The 26,428-nt window shown below is 60.6% G+C and overlaps 1 protein-coding gene across 2 annotated transcripts in view; it reads left to right on the forward strand.

Annotated features, from left to right (window-relative positions):
* Positions 1-26,428, forward strand: part of SLC45A4 (solute carrier family 45 member 4) — a 65,753-nt gene extending 39,325 nt beyond the window's left edge. The window contains exons 4-10 of one of the 2 annotated variants that reach the window (XM_043880513.1): positions 15,711-15,899; positions 17,111-17,290; positions 17,774-18,801; positions 19,355-19,454; positions 20,478-20,689; positions 22,056-22,343; positions 22,814-26,428. In XM_043880513.1, coding sequence (XP_043736448.1) covers positions 15,711-15,899; positions 17,111-17,290; positions 17,774-18,801; positions 19,355-19,454; positions 20,478-20,689; positions 22,056-22,343; positions 22,814-22,942 — 2,126 coding nt within the window. In that variant the 3' untranslated portion in view covers positions 22,943-26,428. Of the gene's footprint in view, positions 1-15,710; positions 15,900-17,110; positions 17,291-17,773; positions 18,802-19,354; positions 19,455-20,477; positions 20,690-21,986 lie in introns of both variants that reach the window. The other variant, XM_043880514.1, reaches the window with a different exon arrangement.

Consider the following 26,428-nt stretch of genomic DNA (forward strand, 5'->3'; position numbering starts at 1 on the left):
ATCAGATATGTCTGCCCTTGGGCATCCAGTTCTGTCCAGGGGTGATCAACTTGCTCATCACTTGTGTGGCGAGTCCATCACTGGGCTGGGCTCTTGTGGCCAGCCTGTGCATGTCCTCCCCACCTGGGAGGCTTCGAGGAGGCACTGAAGTGTGGTCTTCCCATCATTGTTCTGCATGATCTCCCCCGTCCCCCCGCCCCTACCCCCCGGGCCCAGGGCAGTTTCAGATGCTCACCTAGTGCCCCGGGCTCAGGGGAGGCTCAGTGAGTATTTGTGGGAGGAAAGAATGAGTGACACAGCTTAGATGCCCAACCTGTCCATGTGCCTTTGTGAAAGCCCAGACTCCTGGTTTCCTGCCTTCTAGAGTTGGTCCCTGATGGCCTGATCCCACCCAGGGTCTTGGGGCCTCCAGACCCATTGATGCATGTGACACAGAAGGCCCATGGGATTCCCCAGGGAGCCACTCAGTGTCCGCCCCAACAGAGCCACATGCATTGCCTCTCATTCACGTCACACGCGTTTGCCCTGTGAATGACTGGGCCTGTCTCTGGTGAAGATGCAGGCACAGGTAAATGCTGTGGACGCAGCGCTGGTCACCCTGCCGCCGGCAGGTCTTCTTTCTGGTGACAACATGAGGAAGCAGAGGCTGGGAGGGCTGGTGCACCTGCCTTGGGGGAGCCCACCAGGGGCACGTGGGCTGTGTTTAAAGCTTGAAGCATCTGGCCCGAGTTCAGCTTCAGCGTCCCGGCCTTTCTGGTTTGGTCCGATGGCCATCCATGAACAGAGCTCGTTGCTCCATCTGCTGGGGGCTGTGTTCCGCTGAGATCCCTAGCCCTCTGCCTGGCCCCTCACCTGACATCGCAGGTCTGCTGCGTTGAGGACCTGGGGAACCACAGCTGGAAGACGGAGTGCCCTCCCCACCTCGGCTGTGGCCTGAGCTTACACATGGGCCCAGGAGGTCGACTCTGACCTCAATACTGACCCCATCTGTCAGTCCTCAAGGTACCTTGTCGCCCCACTGCCCCAAGGGCAGGTGCAGGCTGAGGGCCGCCCAGGCTGCAGGAACCTGGGACGAGGTGGTGGTTTCTAAGCCAGGCAAGTGCTCCTCAAGCTCCACGCCTGCCCAGCATGGCCGCCGGCCTGCAGGAGGAGCTGATTCCAGAGATACCTGCAATTATGGAGAGAGTTATTCCAGCCAAATAGAAAATACAGATTCTAGAAAAGCCACTGCCCTTCGGCATGCCACAAAATTACCATGTCGGTCCTCGATGGGTGGCCGCGGGTTGGGACGCCCGCCACTGGGGACTACCGTGCAGTGAGGGTGTGGGGGACCTGCCCAGAAGCAGGTCTGACAGGTGGAGGGAGCCTGCTGGCAGGGAGGTGAGCTCCAGCCCCCTCTGAGGGGGCCCGCACCCAAGCTGTCAGGAGCTTGGTGGTCAGAACTCAGACCCCATGGTGCTTCCTTCACTCCGGTCCACCTCCCCAAGGAAGGACTCGGGTTCTCAGTGGAAAGATAACCACTCCTGCTATGATCTGGAAGGCAGCTGGGCCTGGCCTATTGCATTCCTGGATGTGGGGAACTAAAGAATTGTAGTTCCAGTACTTACTTTGGTTTGTTTCTTAAATTCGGTTTGTCACATGAGCTGGATTGTTGATAGTCCTAGTTGTCATTCTCAGCTGTGCGTTTTTGTTTTTCTTTCACACGAACTCGAGTCTTGGGGCTTTGGTGTTTGGTGACAAGTTGTCTCCTGTGATCCTCAGCTAGTTGCACGTGTGTTGACCAATAGCCTTGGCAGGGCTTGTCTGGTTCCAGCTCTGGGGTGATGGAGCCTTTATGTTTTCATATCTTTCTGTGAAGGGGGTTAGGGGACAGGGTCTCTGCCCACCCCCTCCTCACTCCTCTCTCTGATCCTGGACCTGCTGACACTGGTGGCTGCTTGGCCACCTGCCCTGTGGGGGGTGTAATAGGAAGTCAAATGACCACGCTCTTTTCGTAAAGAGGTGAATAATTTTGGAAAGTGCCGTTTAAATCGCAGCACTGTGAGCCATCTATGTGTGTTTGCTGGCCCTGGTGTCCAAGGTGCCCCCGCCATCGAGGACACCGCAGCGCTCGTCCACGGGGGCCCCGACGCAGGAAGGCCTTGTCTGGCCGGGCCGGGACCTGCGGCGAGGGCTTCTGACTCCATGTGAGCACCTCTTTCTGCTGGTCTGTCTCTAGACCAGCAGCAGAGCCGTCCCTTGACTCTGCAAGGGCAGCACCGAGTCAGCAGGCCTTGCGGACAGTGGCAGGGGGCAGGTGGGTGTGGCCGGGACAGCCGCCCCTCCTGGTCCCACTGAGCGGGCCGCAGAGGGGGCAGAAGGGCGGTGCGGGCGGGTGGCGCCCACCCCTTCGGGAAGGTGCGGAGGCAGCAGCCCTGAGACCACAGCTCCGCGAGCTGGAAGAACGTGCCGCAGGCCTGGGGCAGCCACAGGTTCTCCGTCCGCCTCTGCAGGGAAGGGGCCTTTAAAAACTGGTCCTCTGCTTTGTTGGACCCAAAGCACTTTTCACCAGGTTCGGGATTCAGAGGTCAGGGAAGTGAGACTTCCGTCCATCTCCTGTCCTCAGCACCTGCTTCTGTCCCTGGAGGAGCAGGTTCCACGAGCCTCCTCCTGGACTTCTCCCGCATGTGTGACCTGAGACACGCCGTCCCCACCGGCAGCAGAGCGCGTCCCAGACAGACGAGAGCCCAGGTCCAGGTCGGAGCAGAAAGCCCGTCGGTCTCTCCAGGCTCCTGCTGCATCGTCCTGGTGGGCCCGCCCACCTTGGCTCCGACCTTGGGGCTGGCCCAGGTGCCTTCAGCATCTCCATCACCCCTCTCACCTGTCTGAGAGGCTGCATCTCTTATACCTTAGATCCCCACACCGTTAGTCAAACATCTCAGCTTTTGGAGGGGACCTTTAAAGATACGAACATTCTTAGGCTTCAGGCTCAAAGTGAAGTCGCTCAGTTGTGTCTGACTCTTTGTGACCCCATGGACTGTAGCCTATCAGGGTCCTCCATCCATGGAATTTTCCAGGCAAGAGTATTGGAATGGGTTGCCATTTCCTTCTCCAGGGGATCTTTCCTACCAGGGATCGAACCCGGGTCTCCCCTATTACAGGCACACGCTTTACCATCTGAGCCACCTGGGAAGCCAAGGAGGGAGGAGTAGCAGCAAAAATTGTTGCTTTGTTAGTGCCAAGTGGGGCTCTGGTGAGTAAGACCCACACGCTTGCAGGCAAACAGGGTAAGAATGTGACATGCAGTGGGCAGGGGGCCCACGGGCCCCGCTAGGAGTAGCAGCATCCGTGCCTGCTTCCTGCAGGGCCGGTGGTCTGGGGGCTGAGGAGAGGCTGCCCAGGAACTTCTGCAGACCAACTCCTGGTGCGAGCCTGGCACTGCAGGTAGGTGCCCGTGTTTGCATGCCCTGTGTGTGTGTGTATATGTGTGCATGCATGTATATGTGTGCACACATGGACAATGTGTGCGTGTATTGTGTGTGCGCTTGTATATGGTGCACATGTGTGTAATGTGTGCATGTGTTGTGTGTGCATGCAGGTGTTAGTGTGTGTGTGCACTCACGTGCTTCTGATGAGCCTGGCCTCAGAGTCAGGGTCAAGTGGGAACCAGGGGTCGGTCACCTGTCAGAGGAGAGTCTGGGAATAGCCTGTCCAGAGCCAGAGCGGACCCCCATGAAGCTCCGGAGCCCTTCTGGACTGACGCGGTCTGGTCCCAGGCAGCTTTCCCCTTGGGAAGGAGACATCTCCCCCCCACCCCCACTGTTTTCTTCTTGGTTCCGGAAATACCCTTGAAGGAAAAGGAAAGTCCTAGAAGGGTGTCCTGTGGCCTCTCAGCTGACAGATGCCGGTTTCTCTCCTGATGGAAGTTGTGGGGGGCGGTGCACTGTGCTGTCCCGGAGTGACCAAGTGCTATGTACATTTATTTATGGGGAAGCTTAGGTTTAATCTTGTCTGTCTCATTCAGGAGGGGCGAAACTTTGTTCATTTCGTATATGTCTGTTTTTTTTTTTTAAAAAAGCACTCTTCCCACTTTCAGTCCTAACTTAATGTGAATCAGAATTCCTAGGATGTGATGTGTCAGAACTGGAGCCTCACCTTTTCTTCCTGTGGGAAAAACCTACCCTTTAGCAGCCGGCTTTAAAGAAAGCATGTGAGCCTGAAGTGCCGCAAGTGCTAGTCACTTTCCTCTGCTCCCTGGATTTGCAGAGCAAAGCGGACATTGAGGCCAGCGCTGGCGGAGCTGAGTGGGGCCGTGACCTGGCGGCCACGCTGAGTCACCCGCCCCCGTCTGCACCCCCACACCCATAATCCAGCCCCCCCGCCCACCCCCCAGGAACTCACTGCCTGTCTCTAAAGCTGTGTGCCTTCTGGTGCCACCGACTCAGGCGAGCGCTTGCCATCCATCGGGCAGCGCCCGGGAACACACACGTCTTTGGTGAGAATTGAGCGCTGTGGTCTCATGCTGTATCCAAAGTGAGGAGTGTGCCCGCGTGTGCACCGGCATGCTGCATGGGCTTGAGAGGAGACGTGCCTCGGAGCACACGCACATGCCCTGCACCCTTCTCGAGCGAACGTGGATGTTGCCCACAGGTCATGAGGCACCTTTAGCGTGAGGCCTCCAACGTGGCCCTCCCAGCAGCTGCTTTCCACGCCTAGTGCTTCCCCAGCTCAGACGCGCTTCTGGGAATTCCCTTTGTCTACAGTGACCCCCGGGCCTTCTGCAGGGGCACTCCTGGTTCTGTCCAAGAGCTGGCACCCCGCTGCCCTCGGTCTCTGTGCCACCCAGTTCCTGAGGCGCCCCTGTCCGGTTCTTGCGGGTCACCTGGCACTCTGCACAAAGCTGCGTCACTTAAGGGCTATTTCAGAGAATCGGGCCGCCGCGTCCCCGAAAGAGGGACGGCTGAAGGAGGCCGGGAAGAGGGCCAAGCGGGGGAGGCTGGAGTGGTGGTTCTGGGCCCCCGCCGGGGGGCACACCCCGCCCAGCCCATGTCACTACCTTGCCTCCCAAGACGATGCCCACAGGCCCTCCAGCCCCTGGCGGGAGGCTTTCACGCTGGCGGCCAGCACAGGAGACGGCATGAGGACCTTGGCCGTCCCCATGGGCAGAGGGCCCTATGCCCGTCCGCAGCCCGCCGCCCTTCAGTGCGCGGGCGCCCCCCACCCCCCATGCGGGACTTCGGTCCTGGGCCGAGGGCAGCCCAGAGCACGTGAGCTTAGATTCTGCTTTGGTGCTTCCGTTGTTCTTCAGCAGCGACAACCCCAGCAGGCTTGGCCATCCTCCTCCGGGTGGGGGAGCGGGTCTTTGTGTTGCTTCTGATCTGACAGTTGTTTTCGCATCTGTGGAAGCTGATGCTGTGCAGGCCTAGAGAATGTTATCGGAGCTGCTCTCAAGATGGGTTTCCCCGGCACCCGCCCGCCCTGTCTGGGCTTATTCTTGGTCTGCAGGCCCAGAGGGCAGGGTCCCCCGGTGTTCGGGGAGGGGTCCCCAGGCTGCCCCGGGTTGGGACGCAGACCCAGGCAGAGAGCCCTGGGCTCCAGGCCCTCTCCCACCCCCACCCCAGAGCACCATCAGGGGAGGGGCGGGTGTGCCCGCCAGGCTTGGGGCGCCAAGGAGGACGGTAAACGGATGAGATGGGCCTTCACCGGCATCTGTGCCGGTGAAACAGTCCAGACACAGGAGGACGAGCGCTGTGTGATTGCACCTCCGCTCAGGACCCAGGAGGAGGACGTGGGGGCTGAGCACGGGGCCCGGGGGGCTTTAACAGGATGAAGTTTCAGTTTCACAGGTGAAGGTCTTGTGGGGACAGCAGGGGACATGTCCCTGAAGTCACTGAACCAGAAACCTCAAAGCGGTTAGACAGGCAACTTTTACACGGTGGATATTTTATCCCCGCTCTTTAAATGTGGGAAAAAATTGGACTGGCCATTCTCTCTGACTGAAAACTGGATTTCCTGCTGACGAGAGACTGAGGAAGCCTGAAGGGTGACACATGGCCCGGGCTGGGAGGTGGCAGAGGGCCCATGCTCACCCGCGGAGGAGAGTTCCAGACACACACGTGTGTCCGTGCCTGGGGGCCCTGACGTGACAGCCACCTGGGCCGAGGGACCCTTGCGGTCCCCTCAAAGCCCAAGCAGCATGCTGGAAGGACAGGCAGGTGTCCGTCAGAATCTCCTGGAGTTCGATGAAATAATTGAAGAACTGTCATGCAGGACTGTTTTGTTTGGATTGGGAAGTCTGGATTTCCTTGTGTTTCAGATCATTGTATTTTAGAGACAATGCAATGTCAGCCGCAGTCGTTTTTCCCAAGGAATTCCACGCCTGTTTTTCTTTCATCAAACGCTTATTGAGCACCTACCTGCCAGGTGCCGGGCGTCGTGCCAGATGCCTGGGCGGGGTGAGCAGCCAAGGCTCCTGCTTCGCTGGGGCCGGGGGCTGAGCACGTGGGGGTCCCTGTCGGGTGACAGGCTCCGCGCTCCAGGGACTGAAGGGTCGCAGGTTAGGGGAGGCCTGGAGGGAGGTCACCGGTTCCGCACACCAGCTCTGACACTGTGCCGCGTTGCGCTCACGGGGCCTGGGGTCAAGGTTGTGATTTATGGTTTGGAGAAGGAAGGGCAGTCAGAATACAGGCCACTGCCCTCTCCATTGAAGGCGAGCGTGGGGGCGCTGGAAACGGGACAGGAGGCGAGAGCCGGGCACAGACAGGAGGGGGCGGGGCGGCGGCCCTGGGCCTCCTGGTCGCCAGGTGCCCAGGGGTCAGTGAGTGAAGGTGAGTCGCTGCCACATTCCAGCCTGCGGCGTGGCAGGGAGAGGCACAGAGGGAAGTGTGGCCTGCCAGGGGAGCCGTGACTCAGTCTGAATGGCACAAGCTTGGTGCCAAGTCCTGTGCGGGAAGCTCTGGCTCCTTGTTGGCCAGATCACAGCAGGCCTTAGATGCCACTCCAAGGAGGTGATTTCCAGAGAAATCTGAGTGATTCTGTCCTTTGCCAGTATTGCACACGTGAGCCTTAGTAAAGCATGAATGGACCAATTATGTTGCGTTAGGTAAGTAATCTTAGAGACAATTTAAAAGGTATGGGAGGACGTGCAGATACCTGTAGGTTACCTGCAGATGTCTGCATCAGGGACTTGAGCACCTGTGAAAATGCTCAGGGAGGGTCCTGGGGCCAGCCTTCTGTGGACACTGAGGGGTGAGCGTGCACTTGGCTGAAAGGACAGACGATGCTGTCACTTATTCCTGCAGAAAGGGGTCATGTCACTTTGTAACAAAAGCCAGAAAGAAGTCAAATAAACTTTAGCAGGGCATTACAAGTACGTGTTGGACTGATGAGGAACCAGGTAGTACAGAGCTGGGGTTCAGGGTGATCTGTCCTCTGCGTGGTCCCTTCTCGCGGGAGCCCAGCCCACAGGCCTCCTGCTGCTCGTCAAGGCAGAGCTCTCCAGGGAATCACTCTAAATGTTTAGTGTTTCTCTTAAACCTGCAACAAGATTATAATCACAGGAGTTTTTTAAATGGTAAATTTTGGAACAAACGCTCTCTTGCTATTAAAAGCAGTCAGTGTAGAGTGTGTCCACCAGCAAGACATGTCCCAGATGGTGGTAATTTTGTCATTAAAAAGCCAACTATTTAAATCCCATGCAAAATGCATACATGTATAAATGACGGGAATGGTGTGAGGATAGGGTTTGTCTTCGGGTGCAGTGTAGGTCGTTTTCCCCCGTTTAAATGGAGAGAGCACGTGAGTGTATCTTAAAGCTTGTAAGCTTCAAGGGAAACATCACAGAAAGAAACTTGAAGGAACTGCCAGTCCTTGTGAGGACTTGGGAATGGTTGTGTTAGAAGTACTTTATCTGCAAACCTGGAAAAGCGCTTCACACCCAGGATGTGTAGCTCACGCTGCAAAACTGGGCGAAAACTGAAAGCCTGAGCCCCGCTCCGAGGCCGTTGAGGGCTGGACGCCTGCCTGCTGGGCTGTTGACCACGACTGGAAGACCCCTGCCCTGGGCAGTAGAGATGGAGGCAGCTGGCACAGGCTCGGCTCAGGGTGGCGGGGGAGGCGGCACCGATTCTAACAAGTGTCGGGCTTTATCAGTTTCAACCAAGTTAAGTGTCCTCAGATTCCCTCTAGATGTTCACACGTGTCCCTTTCCCTGTCGTTTATTACTGGCACGGTGAGCGGGTGTCGCTGCCTTGCTCTAATCGATGCCGGGGCATCTCCGTGCGGGCCCCGAGCTCTGCCTTGGCCGAGACCCCAACCCTGAGCACCTCCCTTCCCGCCGCCCCTGGGGCTCTGCTGCCCAGAGCGCTCCACCGCAGGTCCAGCTGGAGCCCTGGGTCCCCACGTCCTCCCCGCAGTCTCAGACTGTGAGTGCGTCCTCCTTTCCTTCACCTTCGTCCTGCTAGAGTGTGACTGAAAAGCGGGAGTTAACCAGAGCCAGACAGGAAACGCAGCCCGTGTAGACGCAGCTGCCGCCTGGCTGGGGAGCGCTTCCCCAGGCGCCCGCCCCTGTAATCGGACACTCGTGGTGGATGCACGGGGCCTCACGTGCAGCTCATGCATTTTAATCGTTTCACTGAAATGAAGAGCAGGGTAGACGTCTCACGCTGTGGATTTCTCCACGTGGGGCGGGTGGCCAGTGGTGCGGCCAGCGTGGGTCAGGCCCAGCCTCGCCTCTGGGTCTGGTGAGCAGAGTGCTGGGGCGCAGGTCACTGGCATCGCTGGAGTGAGCCCCCACCTGCAGGGGCCCCGTAGCCCCTGTCCTCAGGGAGAGCCGGCCAACACGAAGGGAGCACACTCCCTTCAACCCCAAGCTCCAAGGTCAGCGTGCAGGGCGGCCACTGCAGGCCAGGAAGAAGGCTCAGCATGGAGCCTGGTGTGGGGGCCGGTCCGGGCCACCGCCTTCCCCTGTCACGGCTCTGGGCCCTGCCACGCTGCAGGCAGAGCATGGTGAGACCGTGCCGGAGGCAAGCAGTCTAGGACCAGGGTCAGACAGAGCGGTACGCTGCCTGACCACCAGGGCGGGCGGCGTGGAGAGAGGCGAGGCTGGGCACAGAAGCTCGGTGTCAAACAGGCCATGAGTGAGGCTCCCAGGCTGCCCCAGGGACCTGGCCATCTCCTCTCAGCCCTGGACGGGGCTGCTCTGCACCACGGGAGTTGGGGCTCAGGGAAGTAGGTGACTTGCCCAGGGCTCCATGGCCAGAAAGTGTAGAATCAGGATTTGAGCCTCTCCTTTTCTTCCGGCTGGGCCAGACCGGAGGCTGCCGTGAACTAGGAGAGAGCTAGGTGTTCCCTGCTCTTAGAAACAAGATGTGCGGACCCCACAGTAACCATGCCAGCAGCCGCCAGTCCAGCGACCTGATCCTCCCCCAGCCTGTAGATGGCATTACTGTGCAGATTCTCACAGGGGAGGTGGCCCCCAACGGCCCAGCCAGCTGTGCTGCCTGCCGCTGTGAGAAAGCGAGCCCTGGTCAGCGGGTTTCAAAAGTGCTCGAGATCTCTCTTGGTCAAGGTGGTACAACCTTTCATAAGAATTCCATTTTTAAAGCTTCCGGACAGCCTGCTAGTTTTCCCGTTGTGTTTTCAGGAGGCAGGCTGCGAAGGCCCTGCTGTTTGCAGCCCGGGGTGTGCCTGAGCTGGCTCCCCAACTTCCAGGACTCCTCGGGGCCCTTGGCTGAGCGCATCCACTATTTAAAAGTTAATTACACGCTTACAGTCGAATTGTGTTGACAGGAAGGTAGCACACACGCGTGCCTTCCTGCCTACTCGTCTGTACGCCACTTGTCCTCAGCCCCTGGGCGATCCCGGCGCGTTGTGTGTGAGCTCCTGGTTCACTGACATCACGTAGGTGTTGTGAGCTTTGCCGAGGCAGTGGAAGTCCGCTGTCGCCCCCAGGAGTCCCTGCACCCCTCACAGCTCCACTTGTTGTTAAAACCAAAGCTGGGAATCACAGCATATAAGGTGGTGCCTGGGGTCCCTCCCCAGTTAAGACCATGGACTCTTGGGGCTGGGAGAGACCTTGTCTGCCAGCACATCCAGGCCTTGTACAGGCACCAACCTGAGTCGGGGCCGAGTGGCCACCACGAGGCTTGGGACAGACTTGATGCCCCCACCGTGACCTGGGCACTGTGGCCTGGTGCAGTATCCGTGTCAGAGCTGGGATGGGTGGGTGGCAGAGAGCAGCCCGTGCCCCTGTCTGTGGGGGACCGTGCTCCTGGGAGCTGCCCGGAGGAGAGGCCCCCACAGCCGGGCCCCAGGGGCCCCAGAGGGGTGCCCACTGGTTTTCCAGAGGTCAGTGTCCAGTCCTGTCTGGCCAGGAGCACCCTGCTGGGCTGTGGAGGCCTCTCCTGGGCCAGCAGAGGACCAGGGCCCCCGCCAGGTGTTGGGCAGCCCCCATGTGGGGCTGCCAGTCTATTCCTGGGGAACTAGGCCCAGCCTCAGGGCCAACACGGGCTGGAGGATGTTTATTTTTACCAGAGGACTGTTCAGAACCTTCCGTTACTTAAGTAATCGTGCCTTCAATAAGTTTGAATCATGCTGTTCCCAGGAGGTCGCCTCCCTCTGGAACAACTCCTTCTTTACCACGGTCCCCCCGCAGGGAGCACGTCCACCCCAACTGGCCAGAAGCGGCCACGTCACACGGCTCTCCCCTGGCACTGATGGGACTGGCCCACCGTGGCCCGGGCTCTGGGCTCTGCACCTTCAGGCACCTGTCCCAGCCCTTCCACGCTGTGATCAGGGACGTCTCGTTCAGCTCTGGGCTCTCGGGGCCCAGCCTGTCACACCTGGAGACCCCAGGGCTTGCTGTCCCAAGGGAGAGGCCCCAGAAGAGGCACCTGAGCTAGTTTTCCTCCTTCGTCCTCCTCTTTCTCCCTGCCCCCCTGGGACTCTAGGAGGCTCCTTGCAGCTCTGTGGTCCTCCCTCCAGCTGGAGGAGGTGTTGCCTGCTGCCCAGTGCAGACCCTCCTGGCTCAGGGGTCCGGGGCGCGGGCCGCTTTCCCCAGGACCCTGCCTCCGGCCTGTGCCCGGGGTCTCGTGTGTGTGTGTGTGTGTGTGTGTGGAGGCAGAACCGCTGCTCTTTCACACCTGTGCCCCTCACTGGGGCCACTTGGTGATGGCTCCCCACGGGGCTGGTTAGACCCTTCCAAGGTCACCCCAGGCTTCTGAGCAGTTCCCACGGAGAGCTGGTTCTCACGGCTTTGGTGTTATCGTGAAGTTTTTGTCTGACAATACAAGCGTATCTTGATGAGGAAGGCTTTGTCTATTGAGAGAAAGAATGAAGTTCCTATTCCCATTTCAGATCTTTTGTTAAACAATTTATAGGCCGCTTTCCCGGTACCTTGGCCCCCTCCCCCCAGAAGGACCAGTTTATCAAAAAAGCGACTGTGTTGAATGGGAGGCCGCGCGTGACCGAGCGTGGCCACAGTCGCCCGTGACCTCACTCAGCCCTCGGCGAGCTGCGACGCCCCCGGCGTTTCCTGTGAACCGGCAGCCTTCCTGGTCCCACCATTGTTGTTCAGTTTTGCCTGGAAGAAAACAAAAATTATTTACTACGCACCGGTGCTGTGTGTGTTTAGAGCCTTGCTGGGAAATGCCACGTCCGGGCCGTCCCAGCGGCAGCCGTGCTGGGGACAGACGGGGGCCGGCCCGGGGCTGTGTTCTCAGGCTCGTCGCTGCCCCGGGGACGTGATGGGAAGCGTTCATCTTTGTCGCTCCCATGTTTAAACGAAGACATGTCCCTGCTGTGGTCAGCACTGGGTGCCCCCGGCCCTCCCCAATGCCTGACCGCTCAGCTGATGAGGGGCTCACACCCCCGCTGTGACTTTCAGGAGAACTGGGGACAAAGCACAGAGACGGACCCCACCGACGGTCCAGGCAGCCCCCCGGGCTCTGCAGCCTGACCAGCTCCTGGCCCAGCCGTCTCTGCGCGGAGGCCTCCCTGGCGTTGGTCGGGGGGTCCCGTGCAGGATGAGGAGGAGATGGGGGTGCAGGGGGAGGGCCCTGGAGCGTTGAGCCAGGGGAGCTGGTGCGTGTGCCAGCGCGCTCTGCCCTCATGGGGCTTCGGCCAAGCCTTCTGAATGCGGGCCGGCTGGACTGGCAGGCAGGCAGCCTGGTGACCTGCGAGGGCAGTTTTGGGGGAGCTGAAGGGGGTTCCAGGCTGCCGTGGGTGGAGGGGGACGGGAGGTGGGGAGGGGGGCGACAGTGACAGCCTCGCCAGAGGAGACGCAGGCCAGCCGCCACGGCAGCTGCGGGACGGGCCCAAGGTGGTGCTGGCGGAGCCAAGCGGTGGCGGGGCTGGGGGCGCTGACTCCGGGTGGTTTCCCCCGGCCCCTTGGGTCATGAGCCGGCAGGCCCTGCTCAGGCCCTGGGAACCTGCCAGGCAGGCAGTCTGTGCACACCCACGGCCACTCCTGCGGGGCCAGGGCTGTGGGCGGCCGATGCCGCGTGACGGTGGTTTCCCTGGGTGAGCAGGACGCAGATTTGGGGTGAATTGCTGAGCAGCACCCAGCTTGACAACTTCCCGAGATTTGCTGTCAGTTGCGTGACCCCTTTCAGAAAGGGTTGACAGAGCTCCCCAGGTTATGTCTCTGAAGCCCCACAGCCCCGTGCTGCCCCACAGGCCCGCGTCTGAGGGGATGGACGTGCCCACAGAGAGAGCACGGGCCCCCACGAGCCCTGCTCCCAGAGACCGCCTTGCACAGACGTCACACCGAGCACAGCTCGCCGCAGAGGCGTTGACCCAGAGTCCTGCACGTGGCAGAAATACCCCTGAGGGACAAAAGGAGGAGAACTGCGGTCAACTGTCATCAGCAGACCTCTAGGGAATGCTGAAGAAGCTGAAGGCAGTTCTTCAGGCCAAAGGGAAGTGATACCCCGTGACCCCAGGATCCCGAGGAGGAAGGAAAGAAGGGTATGGGGATGGTAAGAAGAAAGACAGTTTCATCTTGGTTCCTTTAGAATGAGTGACTGTTCAGAGCTCCCTGCACAGCCCAGGTTCATCCTGTCTGCAGACGTAACGTGTGTGCCGCTTCAGCATAGACGGACCTGGGGTGGACGGGCACATACAGGCGCCGGGGTCTCACCAGAGGGGAGCGGTCTCCACTCAGGCTGAAGGTGATGTGCAATAGCCTCTAGAAGCAGCCGTGCCAAATAAAGCTGAAACGCCAGTGTGCGGATCACCATGGAATGTGGAGGAGGACTCGCGTCACCAAGGGAAGACAGGCGCGAGAGGGACAGAGCCGGCCGGAGGCGCAGCCGGAAGCAGGCAGTGGAGCGGTGGGCCCAGCGTCGCCCCACGACAGCTGCTGTCAGCAGCAGGGGCCGAGCACACCCGCAGGAGGAGACTCGGGAGAGTGGATGGAGCAGAAATACTGTGATCCATGGGGGTTGAGGGTGAAAAGGAGGGGACGGGAAGCCTGAGTCGGCTGGGGCAGCGCTGACCCTGATACAGGGGATTTCAGGTGCGCGTGGAGCTTCACCCGAGGGGCAGAGGACCGCCCGGGCTGGGAGGGGCGGCTCCAGAGTGAGGGGCCCGTGTCCTGGGGTCAGAGCCGCGAGACACCCTCTTCCTGCACTGACACACACCCGGAAGGCAGACTCGACACCGGGACTGCCCTGCGTCTAGAGCAGAGGTGGGCAGGCGGTTCCTGTCGGGGCCGCAGGGCGTGTTCCCCTCAGGGTTCTGCCGGGAACCGGGCAGGGAGGTGAGAGTAGGCAGGGAGGTGAGAGTCGGCAGGTGTGGAGTCCGGAACACTTCCCAGTGCCTGAAGCAGGAAAGCCAGGCCCCCAGGGGAGATGGCGGGCGTGTGCACACATGCCTGTGTGAGTGTGTGTGCGTGTGCGTGCGTGCTGCAGCCCTGCACGCAGCCCCATCACCAGGCTAGTCAGTGTTCAGTAGTAAGGTTTTGACATTGAAAACGCCCAGCAAGAGACACTGTGTCCCCCGGGGTAAAGGATGCTCTCCTTTGTCTCTGAAGCCGACCACAGGCTCCTGGGAGTGGTTCAGGGAGGGAGTCGTTCCTGAGAAGCCCTCTCTCCACACCGCGTTCTTGAGGGTGGGCAGCGCTGGACCCTGACACTGAGCGTCAAGGAGCCAGGCCCGCCATGGAGACCCCAGCGCGTCAGTGGAGCACTCTCAGCAGGCTCCCCATCTCCTGAACCAGCAGCTCATCCTACCGACTTAGAAGCAGGAGCGAAGTTCACCCTACCTAAGGTTCTGGAAAGGTCGAGGCCAACACCTTGAACTCTGGGCTGAATGCGTCAATATTTTAATGGGCACACTAGCAACGGTTTTGAAAGGTGCTTCCCTCCTCCTTTGAAAATGATTTCCTCCTCCTACACAGTTTATTTTTCTTGGTAGTTCAGCACAATATTCCGTTCCTCAGCGCCCTTGGCGGTGTAAAACATTCGCTGACCGAGTCGCTGGCGTGCCAGAGCACCTTGTATTTTTTTTTAAGTCAGCTCTTCACTGAAGTTGACACACAGAAGTGCATGACCCGCGTCCCCTAGTGGGGTGAGCTGTCCCCAGGGACCCCGGTCCAGGTCAAGGTCAAAACACCCCAGCCTGAAGCCCCCGTCCGTCCCCCGCCAAAGGGCAACCACCACCTGGCCCCTCCAGCGGAGGCTGCTTCCCCGCTGTGGCTGTGGCATGAATGGAACCCGCAGAGTGTGCGGGATGCAGCCGGGTGCATCCTGGGCATGAGCGGGCCAGACCTGTCTCTGTCCCAGGGATGGCAGGCCTCAGGGTTGTATCACCCGGCGACAGAGTGGAGGGCGGGGCCAGGGAGGGTCCGTGCTTACATGTGGGAACCAGGCAGCCCTAGGTTTAAATGCTGGGGCTCCTGCTTTCGTGCTCTGTCCACACGGGGCAGATCACCTGACCTCGGAGCTTCAGACTGCCCGTCTGTGAAACGGGCATGGTCATCCCTACCTCTGTGCAGGTGGGAAGGTTAGGCACCAGAACCGACCCCCTGGCTCCAGCTGGACATGCACGGAGGTGTCCCCTCTCATCGCCCTCAATAGCCACTTGGAAGCCCACTGCTGGGGCTATTTAGCACATCAGTGCTGCAGGGCCCTGGTGATAGATTTTGGCCAGTGAGGCCCAGGGTCCCAGGATCATGGGTCCTCTAGTCTCTAAAGCTGCAGCCCCCTGCCGTATGCCATGTTCTGGGCTGATGGGGGCCTGGTCCCTGAGGGTGGCATTGAGCAGAGACCCCAGGCCCAGTCAGCGCCAGTGGAGCGAGAGGGCCTCACCCTCACGCCACTGCCCCCACAGGGGCCTGCTGCATGGGGCTGACACCACGTCCTCCACGCGTGCACAGCGGCCCGGGCCCGCTGGGTCTGGGTGCTGCTCCAAGGCCCTGCTCTGCCGCCCCCTCCCCTGCCCAGGGCCTGCTGCGTGGGGCTGACACCGCGTCCTCCACGCGTGCACGGCGGCCCGGGCCCGCTGGATCTGGGTGCTGCTCCGAAGGCCCTGTGCACCCTAGGGGCCCGGCTCCATGGCCCAGGTCTGGCCTCGGGCCATTTGATGCTTCCCAGGTGGGCTTTGGTTGGTTTCAGACTCCTGGCCTTGCAGAGGGGTGCCTGCCTGAGGGGTCTCCAGCTGGTGGGTGTGTGTGCGTGGCGCGTGCTGCCAGCCGCCCGCCTGCCCAAGGGTGATGGCGGTGTGTGTTACAGGCCTCCCGGAGCAGTACTACAGCCTCACCTGGTTCCTGAGCCCCATCCTCGGCCTCATCTTCACTCCCCTCATCGGCTCCGCGAGCGACCGCTGCACCCTGAGCTGGGGCCGCCGGCGGCCTTTCATCCTGGCACTCTGCGTGGGCGTGCTCTTCGGAGTGGCGCTGTTCCTCAATGGCTCTGCCATCGGTGAGTGTCCTGCCCTGGGTGCGGGGGCATGGAGCCGGGCTGCACCGGGCATGCAGGTGTGAGGAGCCCAGACCGCTGGTCCTGGCTGGGGCCGCTGGCAGGCGTCCTTGGTCCCCGGGCGGTGGCCGGGCCGTGGGCCTCACGTGGGAACACCATGGGAACCTGTTCTCAGGGAGCGCTTCCTGTTGTGACCCATTTGTTTTTAATGCATATCTGACACCACGTCCTGTTTCCAGCATTATTTCAGAAATTATCTTTTTTTTTTTCCTCCTTTTCTCAGACTTGGTATTGAAAATGTCCAGACCTAGTTTGCTGCTTGTTTTTTTGGTTTACATATTCGGGGGTTTGTTTTGCTTCTTTCTGTTGTTGTTTTGTTTTCAGTTAAAGCAGCTATTTGTGGGAAAATACCTTTTGTCTTGAGAGCACCCGTCAGAAATGTGAAAAAGCAAAAGTCTTGTTTTCTGGTGACAGCTTTCTAAGACAGAAGTTTAACCTGTGTCCTGACGCAGGTGAACTTGCCCGCGTCCACGTCGGTCCTCGGGCGGTCACGGACGCTGGGAGGCTCAGGAAGGGAGACGGCTGAAGAGTTCCGTGTGCCCCAGAGCCTCGCTCAGCTCCTCCAGGGCCCACGCGGGCTGGCAGGGCGGCGCAGTCCCAGACTTGGAGGGGGTGCAAGAGGGGCCTCCCTGAGCTGTGCACCGCCCCCCCCAAAGCTGGCTGTCAGGAGTCCACAGGGAGCTGCCCTCCAGGCACCTGCAGGCTCGGTTCAGAGGGAAGCTGGCCTCCACAGGGACCTGTCGCTGGGGGTAGCCCCAGCCCACTGTGGCCCACACGCAGTACTTGGCGCCCCCAGCCTGGAGCCATGTCTCTCCTGGCCAGAAGCCCCTGTCCTGGCCCTTGTGGGGCGGGGCTGTCTGGGAACCCCCACCTGCAGAGTTGGGGGGTGCCCCAGGCTCCCCAGCACCTCTGTGCCCAGAGTGCTCCTCGTCCAGCACAGCCAGCAGCAGCTCAGCCTTCAGGCAGCAGGCTGGTCTCCAGGTTCAGGGGCAGACTCACCCGAGGCAGGTGTGTGATTACGGCTTATAACCCGCTTCAGAGCGGCGGGAGAAACGAAGCCCGCCTCCTGTGTGGAGAGGCTGTGCCCAGGAGCACAGAGCCCCCCGAGACGGCCGCAGCGGGCACTGAGCTGCTGTTCCTCGGTGCCCCGGCAGGCCTGGCCCTCGGCGATGTCCCGACCCGGCAGCCCATCGGCATCGTGCTCACTGTGCTGGGGGTGGTGGTCCTGGATTTCAGCGCTGATGCCACAGAGGGGCCCATCCGTGCATACCTGCTGGACGTGGTGGACAGTGAGGAGCAGGACATGGCCCTCAACATCCACGCCTTCTCTGCTGGTGAGCGGGCCCTGCCCAGCTCTGAGCCCCACCCCCGGCCTTACCCGCTTGTCTGAGAGCCTCGGGTCTGGGGGGAGGCGGCTTCACGTGGACCCCGGTGGGTGAGGCAGCGAGCAGGGACCCGGCAGGGCCAAGTGCCTGGTCTGAGGTGGGGGTGTGCTAGCATGCTGGCCTCCTCCTCCATTCGGGCAGCGTTCCCATTGGATGGGAACGTGGGCTCCTGAGCTTTGGGGATGGCAGCCAGTGGGGAGAGAGTCCCGGAGCGGCCGCCCGTTTCCCTCCTAACTCAGGAAGCAGGAAGCTGTCGGGTCAGGATTCCAAACCTGGGCTCAGCGGTCGCCTCGTCCCTGCTCCTCCCGCTTTCTCTCTCTGAGTGACCCTGGAGCCCCCCTCGGGGGGAGTTGTGAACACCTGTCTGGGCTCCCCGCCCCGCGGCCCATCCCCCCCTCTGCTCACGCTTGCGCTGTCCCCTCCTGTCCCCAGGCCTCGGCGGGGCCGTCGGCTACGTGCTGGGCGGGCTGGACTGGACCCAGACCTTCCTGGGCTCCTGGTTCCGGACACAGAACCAGGTGCTATTCTTCTTCGCGGCCATCATCTTCACGGTGTCCGTGGCCCTGCATCTGTCCAGCATCGAGGAGGAGCAGTACAGCCCCCAGCAGGAGCGCAGCGGGGACCCGACCGGCACGCCGGCCCCCGGCCCCCGCGCGTGTGTGCTGGACGGCGGCGCCCTGTTCCCGGACGAGGTGCAGTCGGAGCAGGAGCTGGCCCTGGACTTCCTGGACGAGGGCCTGGTGCGCAGCAAGAGCGACTCGGCGCTGCACGTGCGTGAGGCCGCGCTGGGCCTGGAGCCCGAGCTCTTCCTGCAGGACATCGAGCCCTCCATCTTCCATGACGCCTCCCGCCCCGGCACCCCCTGCAGCACCGGCCAGGAGTGCGCCCCCGCCCAGCCGCCCCGCCAGCCCCCGCCACTCCACACACCCGCGGGCGAGGATGAGACCCTGCTGGAGGACCCCCTGAGCGCGTCCAGGCTCCCGAACGGGGGCGGCGCGGGGCTGTGGGACGGCCCAGGGAGCTACAGCCGGGCGGCCCTGAAGGCCCCCGCCACGGTGGGCCCTGCCCGCCGGCGCCGGCACGTGTTCCGCCGGCAGGCCTCCAGCACCTTCTCCTACTACGGCAAGATCGGCTCCCACCGCTACCGCCACCGGCGCGCCAACGCCGTGGTGCTCATCAAGCCTTCACGCAGCATGAGCGACCTGTACGACCTGCAGGCGCGGCCGCGGCAGCACCGCCACCGCCACCAGAGCGGGGCCACCACGTCCAGCGGGGACTCGGAGAGCGAGGAGGGCGAGGGTGAGACCACCGTGCGGCTGCTCTGGCTGTCCATGCTGAAGATGCCCCCCGAGCTGGTGCACCTCTGCCTCTGCCACCTGCTCACCTGGTTCTCCATCATCGCCGAGGCCGTGTTCTACACCGACTTCATGGGCCAGGTCATCTTCGAGGGGGACCCCAAGGTGAGCACCCGGGACCCCCTGCCTCGTGGGAGGGAGCAGTGACAGCCGGCCCGGGTGCACCCCTGTTGAGAACGTGGTCAGGGGTCCTGGTGTATGAGTGTGAGGGCATCCGGGCCTGGGTCCGTGCTGAGCACCCCCCCCAACTTTGGAAGTGTGGGAACGCCAGGGAGCTGGAGGCAGGCAGGCCGGCTCCCACCACACACAGATGGCCCCAGAACCTGCAGGCTGAAGCAGTTTTCTGTTGTTGCCGGTGTCCAGGCCATGTGGGTGTGGCTTCTGGGCCCCAGGGCATCTGCGGGCTCACAGCTCTGCTCGTGTGGCCCAGAGAGGCACCAGGAGGTCCAAGGTGGTCACGGCTCAGGCCTCCCTGCCCCACACGGCCCACCAGGCTGAGGCCTCCCCGCCCCGCGCGGGCTGCCAGGCTGAGGCTGCTGCTCCTCCCGACGCTGCCGCAGTTGAGACGTGTCAGTGATTTTGGCGTAAGCGACCCCTTCTCCTGGAGGCGCAGCACGCCAGCCCCACCCCCTGAACCCTCGTCTTGTGTCTGGAACAGGCTTTGTCCAACTCGACGGAGTGGCAGGCCTACAGTGCGGGCGTGAAAATGGGCTGCTGGGGCCTGGTCATCTACGCGGCCACTGGTGCCACCTGCTCAGGTAAGCGGCCCCCAGCCAGGTGAGCCGAGCACCTGGACACGCTCCGTGACCAGAAGGACTGACAGGCGTCCTGCTCCATGGGCCACAGGCCCAGCCCCAGCGGGACCGGCCCTCGGGGACAGCAGCCGTGTCACGTTCATCGCCGTCTTGAGGCGGAGCCGGCAGCGCTGCTGCTGGGACGGCAGTGCTGTGGCCCCTCAGCTGCTCTTGTGCAGACGCCTGCTGGCTCCCGGGGAGGGCCTGCCAGGGCTCAGGGCGATGGCGGTGCTGCAGGAGCTGTACTATGAGCCGGGAGGGCGGGCATCCCGGGTCCTGCCTCAGTGCACGCAGTGTGTCGGGGGTCTGCCGGAGGTCGGGGTGGCTGGAGGAGATAAGTGGCCTTCCTTGGGGTCCACTGTGTCCTTGAGGACAGAGGGTGGGAGTGACAGGCTTCAGGCTCAGCAGCGGCGTGCAGGCACGCCTTCCGGGAGCGGGGCAGAGCCGCAGTTACGGGCCTCCGGCTGATCCTGGCCCGGCCCCTGCCCAGTCTCTACCTGAGGATGACAGGATAACGGCCACTGGCAGCAGCCAGCCAGCCTGATGGTCACAGTGCTGTCTGCTCTACTAAAGGGCTCCTCGGGAGGGCTGGGTCAGAAAGCCTGACTCAGAGGGGCAGAGCCTCGCGAGGAAGACCAGCCACAACTCAGTCCCCGAGGCAGGGCAGGGCCCAAGGCCAGAGTGGGCCTGGACTGGCGGAAGGATGGAAGGCCTGGCCCTGCAAGGCACGGAGTCCCCCCGGGGCTGCAGGACAGAACTGGGCTACAGGTCTGGAACCACGAGGGGTGACCTCCTTTTGAGGTGTGGCGCCCCTGGCAGTGGACTGGGGCACGGTGAGCTGGGGGTCCATCCAGGGGCTGTGCGTGGCGGCTGGGGGGCGAAAGACAGGGGCGTCCCATCCCTGTTCCTGAGCCAGGCTGAGTGCAGCGGGGGTAGGGGCGTGAGCAGGCCTGTGCCTTCCGATCACCGTGCGGCCCCTCTCTGCAGCCCTGCTACAGAAGTGCCTGGACAACTACGACCTGAGCATCAGGGCCATCTACGTGCTGGGCACGCTGGGCTTCTCCGTCGGCACGGCCGTGATGGCCGTGTTCGCCAACGTCTACGTGGCCATGAGCATGATCAGCACGATGGGCGTCGTCTCCATGAGCGTCTCCTACTGCCCCTACGCCCTGCTCGGGCAGTACCACGACCTGCGAGAGGTGCGGGGCGGGCGGCCGCTGCGGCGGCTCGGGCTCCCGCGGGCCCTCCCCACGGGGGCATTCTCGCCCACGTCCTCCCTTGCTCCCGCGCCCTCGGCCTGTGGTCTGCCTGGGAGGAGTGTGTGTGTGTGGTCTAAGGGCAGTCAGAACTCTACAGCGCCCCAAGTGAGGGTGGTCACGGGACCTGGTGCCCCCCCCCGCCCCCCACACACACAGCCGAGCCATGGTCACCGCTGGGGGTGACACACACACACACACACACACACACACACACACACAGCCGAGCCATGGTCACCACTGGGGGTCACACACACACACACAGCCGAGCCATGGTCACCGCTGGGGGTCACACACACACACACACACACACACACACACACACACAGCCGAGCCATGGTCACCGCTGGGGGTCACACACACACACACACACACTGCCGAGCCATGGTCACCACTGGGGGTGACACACACACACACACACACACACAGCCGAGCCATGGTCACCGCTGGGGGTCACACACACACACACACACACACACACACACACACACACACACAGCCGAGCCATGGTCACTGCTGGGGGTGACACACACACACACACAGCCGAGCCATGGTCACCGCTGGGGGTCACACACACACACACAGCCGAGCCATGGTCACCGCTGGGGGTCACACACACACACACACACACACACACAGCCGAGCCATGGTCACCGCTGGGGGATCTCTCTTCTCTTCCATGGCTGTCTGTCCGCTCACAGTGGCTACACTGTCTTCAGTAGTTTTACACGAAGACCTGAATGAAACCTGGTAGTGTTAAGTTCTCCAACTTGGTTCTTCAACACTGTTACTTGGTTACTCTTGACCATTTCCTTTTTACTTAAATGTTAGAATCAGCTTCTGGACTTTTTTTTTAATTAGAAACACATTGATTATATGCATCAATTTGGAGAGAGTTAAAACTTTATAGTATTGAGCCTTTTTAATATTCCCTAAATATATATTGTATTAATTGTCATAGCATATTTATAGATTCTTCCAGGCTTTCTGCACACACAGTCACATCCTCCATTGGTAATGAGTTTCATCTCTTCCTTTCTAATGCTTAGAGGTTTTATTTATTTTCCTTGCCTTCCTGCAGTGGCTGGAACCCCCAGTACCGTGTTCAGTATAAATAGGGGGTGTGGGGAGAGCCAGGTGAGCAGGTGTGCAGCCTCTGAGGGAAGGCAGGTCTGCCCAGACCCCAGGGACGCCAGCGCGGCTTGGCCCTGCCCTCACGCCGTGCCCGCCTCTCTTGCAGTACGTGCATCACAGCCCCGGGGCATCCAGGCGTGGCTTCGGCATCGACTGCGCCATCCTCTCCTGCCAGGTCTACATCTCCCAGATTCTGGTGGCCTCCGCCCTGGGCAGCGTGGTCGACGCAGTGGGGACCGTGCGTGTCATCCCCATGGTGGCCTCTGTGGGCTCTTTCCTGGGCTTCCTGACAGCCGCCTTCCTGGTCATCTATCCAGAGGTGTCCGAAGAGGCCAAGGAAGAGCAGAAGGGCCTGTCTTCCCAGCCGCTGGGTGAAGGCGCGAGCGGCAGTGCTGAGAAGCCCATGGTGCTGAAGCTGTCCCGGAAGGAGGGCCCGCAGGGGCTCGTCGAGACCGAGTCGATGGTCTGAGCTGCACCGCACACACATTCCAGGGCGGCGGGGAGGCGGGGGTGGCGCCCAGCAGCCTGGCTGCCGTGGCCTTGGCGGCCGCGTGCACCAAAACCCTTCACCGACCCTGGTGGAGGCTCAGTAGCTGTAGGGTAGGTTTGTGCCAATAGGCAAAAACACCTTATTAATTACTTTTTCCACAATTAAAAAGAATCATTTTTTTAATCAAAAAAAGATCTTTTAATTTCAACTGTCCCTTTTGTTCTGCAGGTATATTATTCTGCATGTTTTAAAATTATAAAGCAGATTTACCTTCTAGAGAAGCAATTTAGAAAAAAAAATTTTTGCATTTCTAAAGTTATAATTGAAAGCAAAAAAGTATCTGATGTATTTTGCTATATCTTATCTGAAGTCTTCAGATAATGGTCGTGTAGTCAGTGACTAAAACACTTTCTATCACATTTTTTCCCTGTGGATGCCTACAGGTATTTGGACGTTCTGTCAGATCGCGTCACATTTTGTTGGTGCTGCAGCTATTGGAGAGTACTTTTCTCTATGATTATTTTAGAAAAAAAAATTTTTGTCTTTATTTTCCAAAACTGTGGTTTTCTTGAAGAACACATCTCCTGCTTTCCTGTTTGACACATTGTACCCGGGCGGCGGGCAGCAGTAGCGGGGACACCAAAGCTAGGAGGAGGCTGGGCCCCCGGGACGCTGGTGGGGAGACCCGCCTGGTCCAGCTGGACCGCCCGCCGAGGGCAGCCCTGGAGCTGGCAGCGCCGTCCCCCTGCCCGCCCACATCTGTGCCCACCCCACCCATCGTCTTGTCTGAAGCTCCGGGAGATGCTGTGACTTTTGCGTTGCACTTTGTCTTTGAACCATCTGTCGGGGGACCATGGGGCAGAGCTCCCGGCGTGGAACTGCCACCCACGCCCGCCGCCAGGCCCACACGCTAGACACTCCATGCCCATCTGACCTCTGCACCTGCTCACCCCCGCCGGCTGCCGGAGTCAGGGCCGCCCCGCCGTGAAGAAAGCGGGTCTCGGACAGGGGCACGGTCAGCCCCACAGGTCAGCTCAGCGCGGCGTTTCTAGTTTCAGCGCAGAACCAAACTTGCACCCCAGGGAAGCACAGTCGTCACATGCTGCAGCTGTTTGGAAATGCTTTTCAAACCACAATCTCTTTCTAAGTAAGCAGTTTCTGCTTTTCTTCTTTGGGACGGTCAGTCTAAGTCCGCTGATCTCAGGAGAAAGAGGGAGGCCTCCCACACATCGCCCGGATAAAGTGAGAGGACTGTAACTCTTCGCTGCCTCAAGTCGATGTGTTTTTAAATAAAGTACTTTAAAACGCATGAGAGTCATGCTGCAATATGATCATTCTAAAGCAAATATATATATATATAGATAGATATATTTCAAGATGAAGCTACGCAGTTTTTAAATAAACTACTTGAAGTTCCTGTGTGTTGAGAGGAGCAGCCGCGCTTCGTGTACTTGACCGGCCTCTGGTCCCCTCCCATCTCCGCCGCTGGCGGCACTTTGCAGCTGCAGTTTGTCCCTGAGGAGCAGCGGTGCCTCTCTGTTGTGGATGCAGCCACAAGCCACGTGTCTGCCCCCAGAAGCCCAGGGTCACGGAGAGCCGACTGGGAAACGGGAGCGTTTTCAACGTGCATGACGGCTGGACAAGGGCCTTGGGGATCCTGTGCCCAGGCGGGCAAGTCCTTCCCACTCCCAAGCGCGCCTCCCCCGGCAGGTACCCGGCAGGTCCCTTTCATGCCGTTCGATGGCCTTTGTGGCTTTAGGATGGAAAGTCCTCCTGCTGTGACACTATAGATCGCAGCCTCTGCTTAGCTGCTCTGCTCCTCGAGGGGGTCTCCTGACAGCTAGAAAACGGGGGGGCAGTGAGCTGAGAATGTAGGGGTGTGGGGGAAAGCCCAAGTCAAGCTCTGAGATGAACCAGCCGGAAGGGCCACACCTCCCAGGCCCACGCTGTCCACAGCCCAGCCGGGGCTTGATGTGTAGGAGCAAGCAGGGCTTGTGGCAGGACCACCACCCTGGGGATGCCAGCCTTAAACCTGATCTAAAACAGCAAAGACACGGAAGGACAAGAACAACCCTGGAACGTGCTCGGGGCGGAGGCCCGCTGGGGAAAGGCCTCTGTCGGCGGCTGGCGCAGAAGTGGGTACGTGTGCAGCCGTCTTGAGTCCTGCAGGCCGCCAAGCCTTCTGCCTGTGTGTGCCCAGAGTGTGTCTTACCGTGTGGGCCTGGGAGGGCAGGTGCCTCACGGCCCAGGTCAGGAGAGAGCGGTCATGGAGCCAGCCTCCAGCCCTCGACAGGGGGTGAGCTTTGCATGGGGGTATTGTGGAGTGAGTGCTTTTGCCTCAGCCCCATTCCCGCAGACAGGTTATTCCCAGGTTGCACTGACCCGAGGCTCTGGCGTCACCTTGTGTCTTGAGAAAAGCAAAGCGGGCTGTCCGCGCGGTGGTGGCCGGCCGTGGCTGGGGGCTGTGGTTGGTTCCTAATGCTGTACCTCAGATAGCAGTGGGGGCCACCGGCAGACCACTCCAAGGAGCGTGGCTGTGGCCCCCTCACTTGAAAGGTCCTCTGGTGCTCCAGCCAAGGTGACCAGTGGTTTGTGCCACCCACGGGGTAGGCTGGCCGGGTAGCCGATGCCAGAGTCGAGCCTGGAGTTGGCCTCGTGGGCCCTGGGCATCGTGGGTACCGGTCAGGGCTGGGTGCTGTGAGCAGAGGGCTTGGTAGGGATTTGGCTGGTTGCCAGGTCATATCGATGGACTACCCAGATAGGGTGGCGTGGATCTGATCTGCGTCTTTGGTTCCCTAAAAAGTCAGTGAAGACAGGGAGCACCCTGTCCCCATTCTGCCGACAGTCAACATTGGCGCTGTTTCTGGGGGGGGAGTGGAGGGCTGGCAGCAGGGTGCCACTCCCCACTGCCCCTTGTGGGGGGCAGGCAATGGCTGGGCCAAGAAGGTCATTGGCTCCAAATAGTCCTCAGGTGTGTTTCTTAAAGGCGTAAGAGTGTGTGGAGAAGTAGCTGTCTGCCCCCCAGAACCCCAGAGTCAAGCCTCTGAAGGGACTGCCTGTGTGGTGTGTCTGAAGAACACTCCAGAAGGTCCCAGCCGTTCCCTCCTGTGGCCGAGGGTGTGAGCCGCCAGCGCCAGAGACAGCCACTCGGAGTGAGTTTGTCAAACACCACATTGACTGGACTTAGAGTTCCTTCGAGCTGTTGGGCTCACACCTGAGCCTCCGTCTACCTTTGGCCACCCCCGCCCCGAGCACAGGCGAGGACCCTCCCAGGAATGTTGCTCCTGGTGACAGACGCGCGACTGTTCACGCTACATCTGCAAGCAGCTGCTTCTGACTCTCCATCCGTCTTCTGCCTGCTTCCGGGCCTGGGGGCTCAGGCTGGCCTGCCGGGGCTGCCCAGGGCCACTTCCTGAGCACAGCTGCCTGGGGCATGGTGTCCACTCAGTGTGGCCCTCAGCACGCAGCACGTCGGGGCCTCCATCACTACCTCCTCCTGGGGAGCCGGCCCCCGCCATCCTGGCCCCTCACCCAGCCTGTCCCCGGGGGGCCAGGGGCAAGGCTCCATGTGCTGTGGGCCAGGACTGTGTCTCGGTGGCGGAATGACCCGATTATTGGAAATGCCTCTTGTTACCAGAGGAACTCCCCAGGTGTCTCGGAACAGGACTTATTTAGTTCCATTGTGAACTGGCCACAGGACATTTTTTTATCAACTTATTAAGTTGGAGCACTATAATAGCTCTTGCTGATTTTAGCAGTGATATAAGTGTGTGTTAAACACATAACGTTTTATGAGGAAAAGGGATTATAAAGAGTAATACCGCACATTACTGAATTTTGTATCAGGTGGGCACACGCAGCCTGGTGTGTGTACCTGAGCGCCGAGCCCCCGCTCTCCCGGCTGCTCCAGGGGCTGTGGCTGCATGGCGCTGTCTGCCCCTCCCCGCACACAAGGTCCTGTCTGTAACGCGCTCACCTCCCGGTGGAGACCGGGCTCCCCGCGTCTGTTGCGCTCTGTTACTCTGTGGCTGAAGCTTAATAAACCTTTCCCTGCCAGA

The sequence above is a fragment of the Cervus elaphus genome, chromosome 21 (genome assembly GCF_910594005.1).
Source record: "Cervus elaphus chromosome 21, mCerEla1.1, whole genome shotgun sequence".
NCBI lineage: Eukaryota > Metazoa > Chordata > Mammalia > Artiodactyla > Cervidae > Cervus > Cervus elaphus.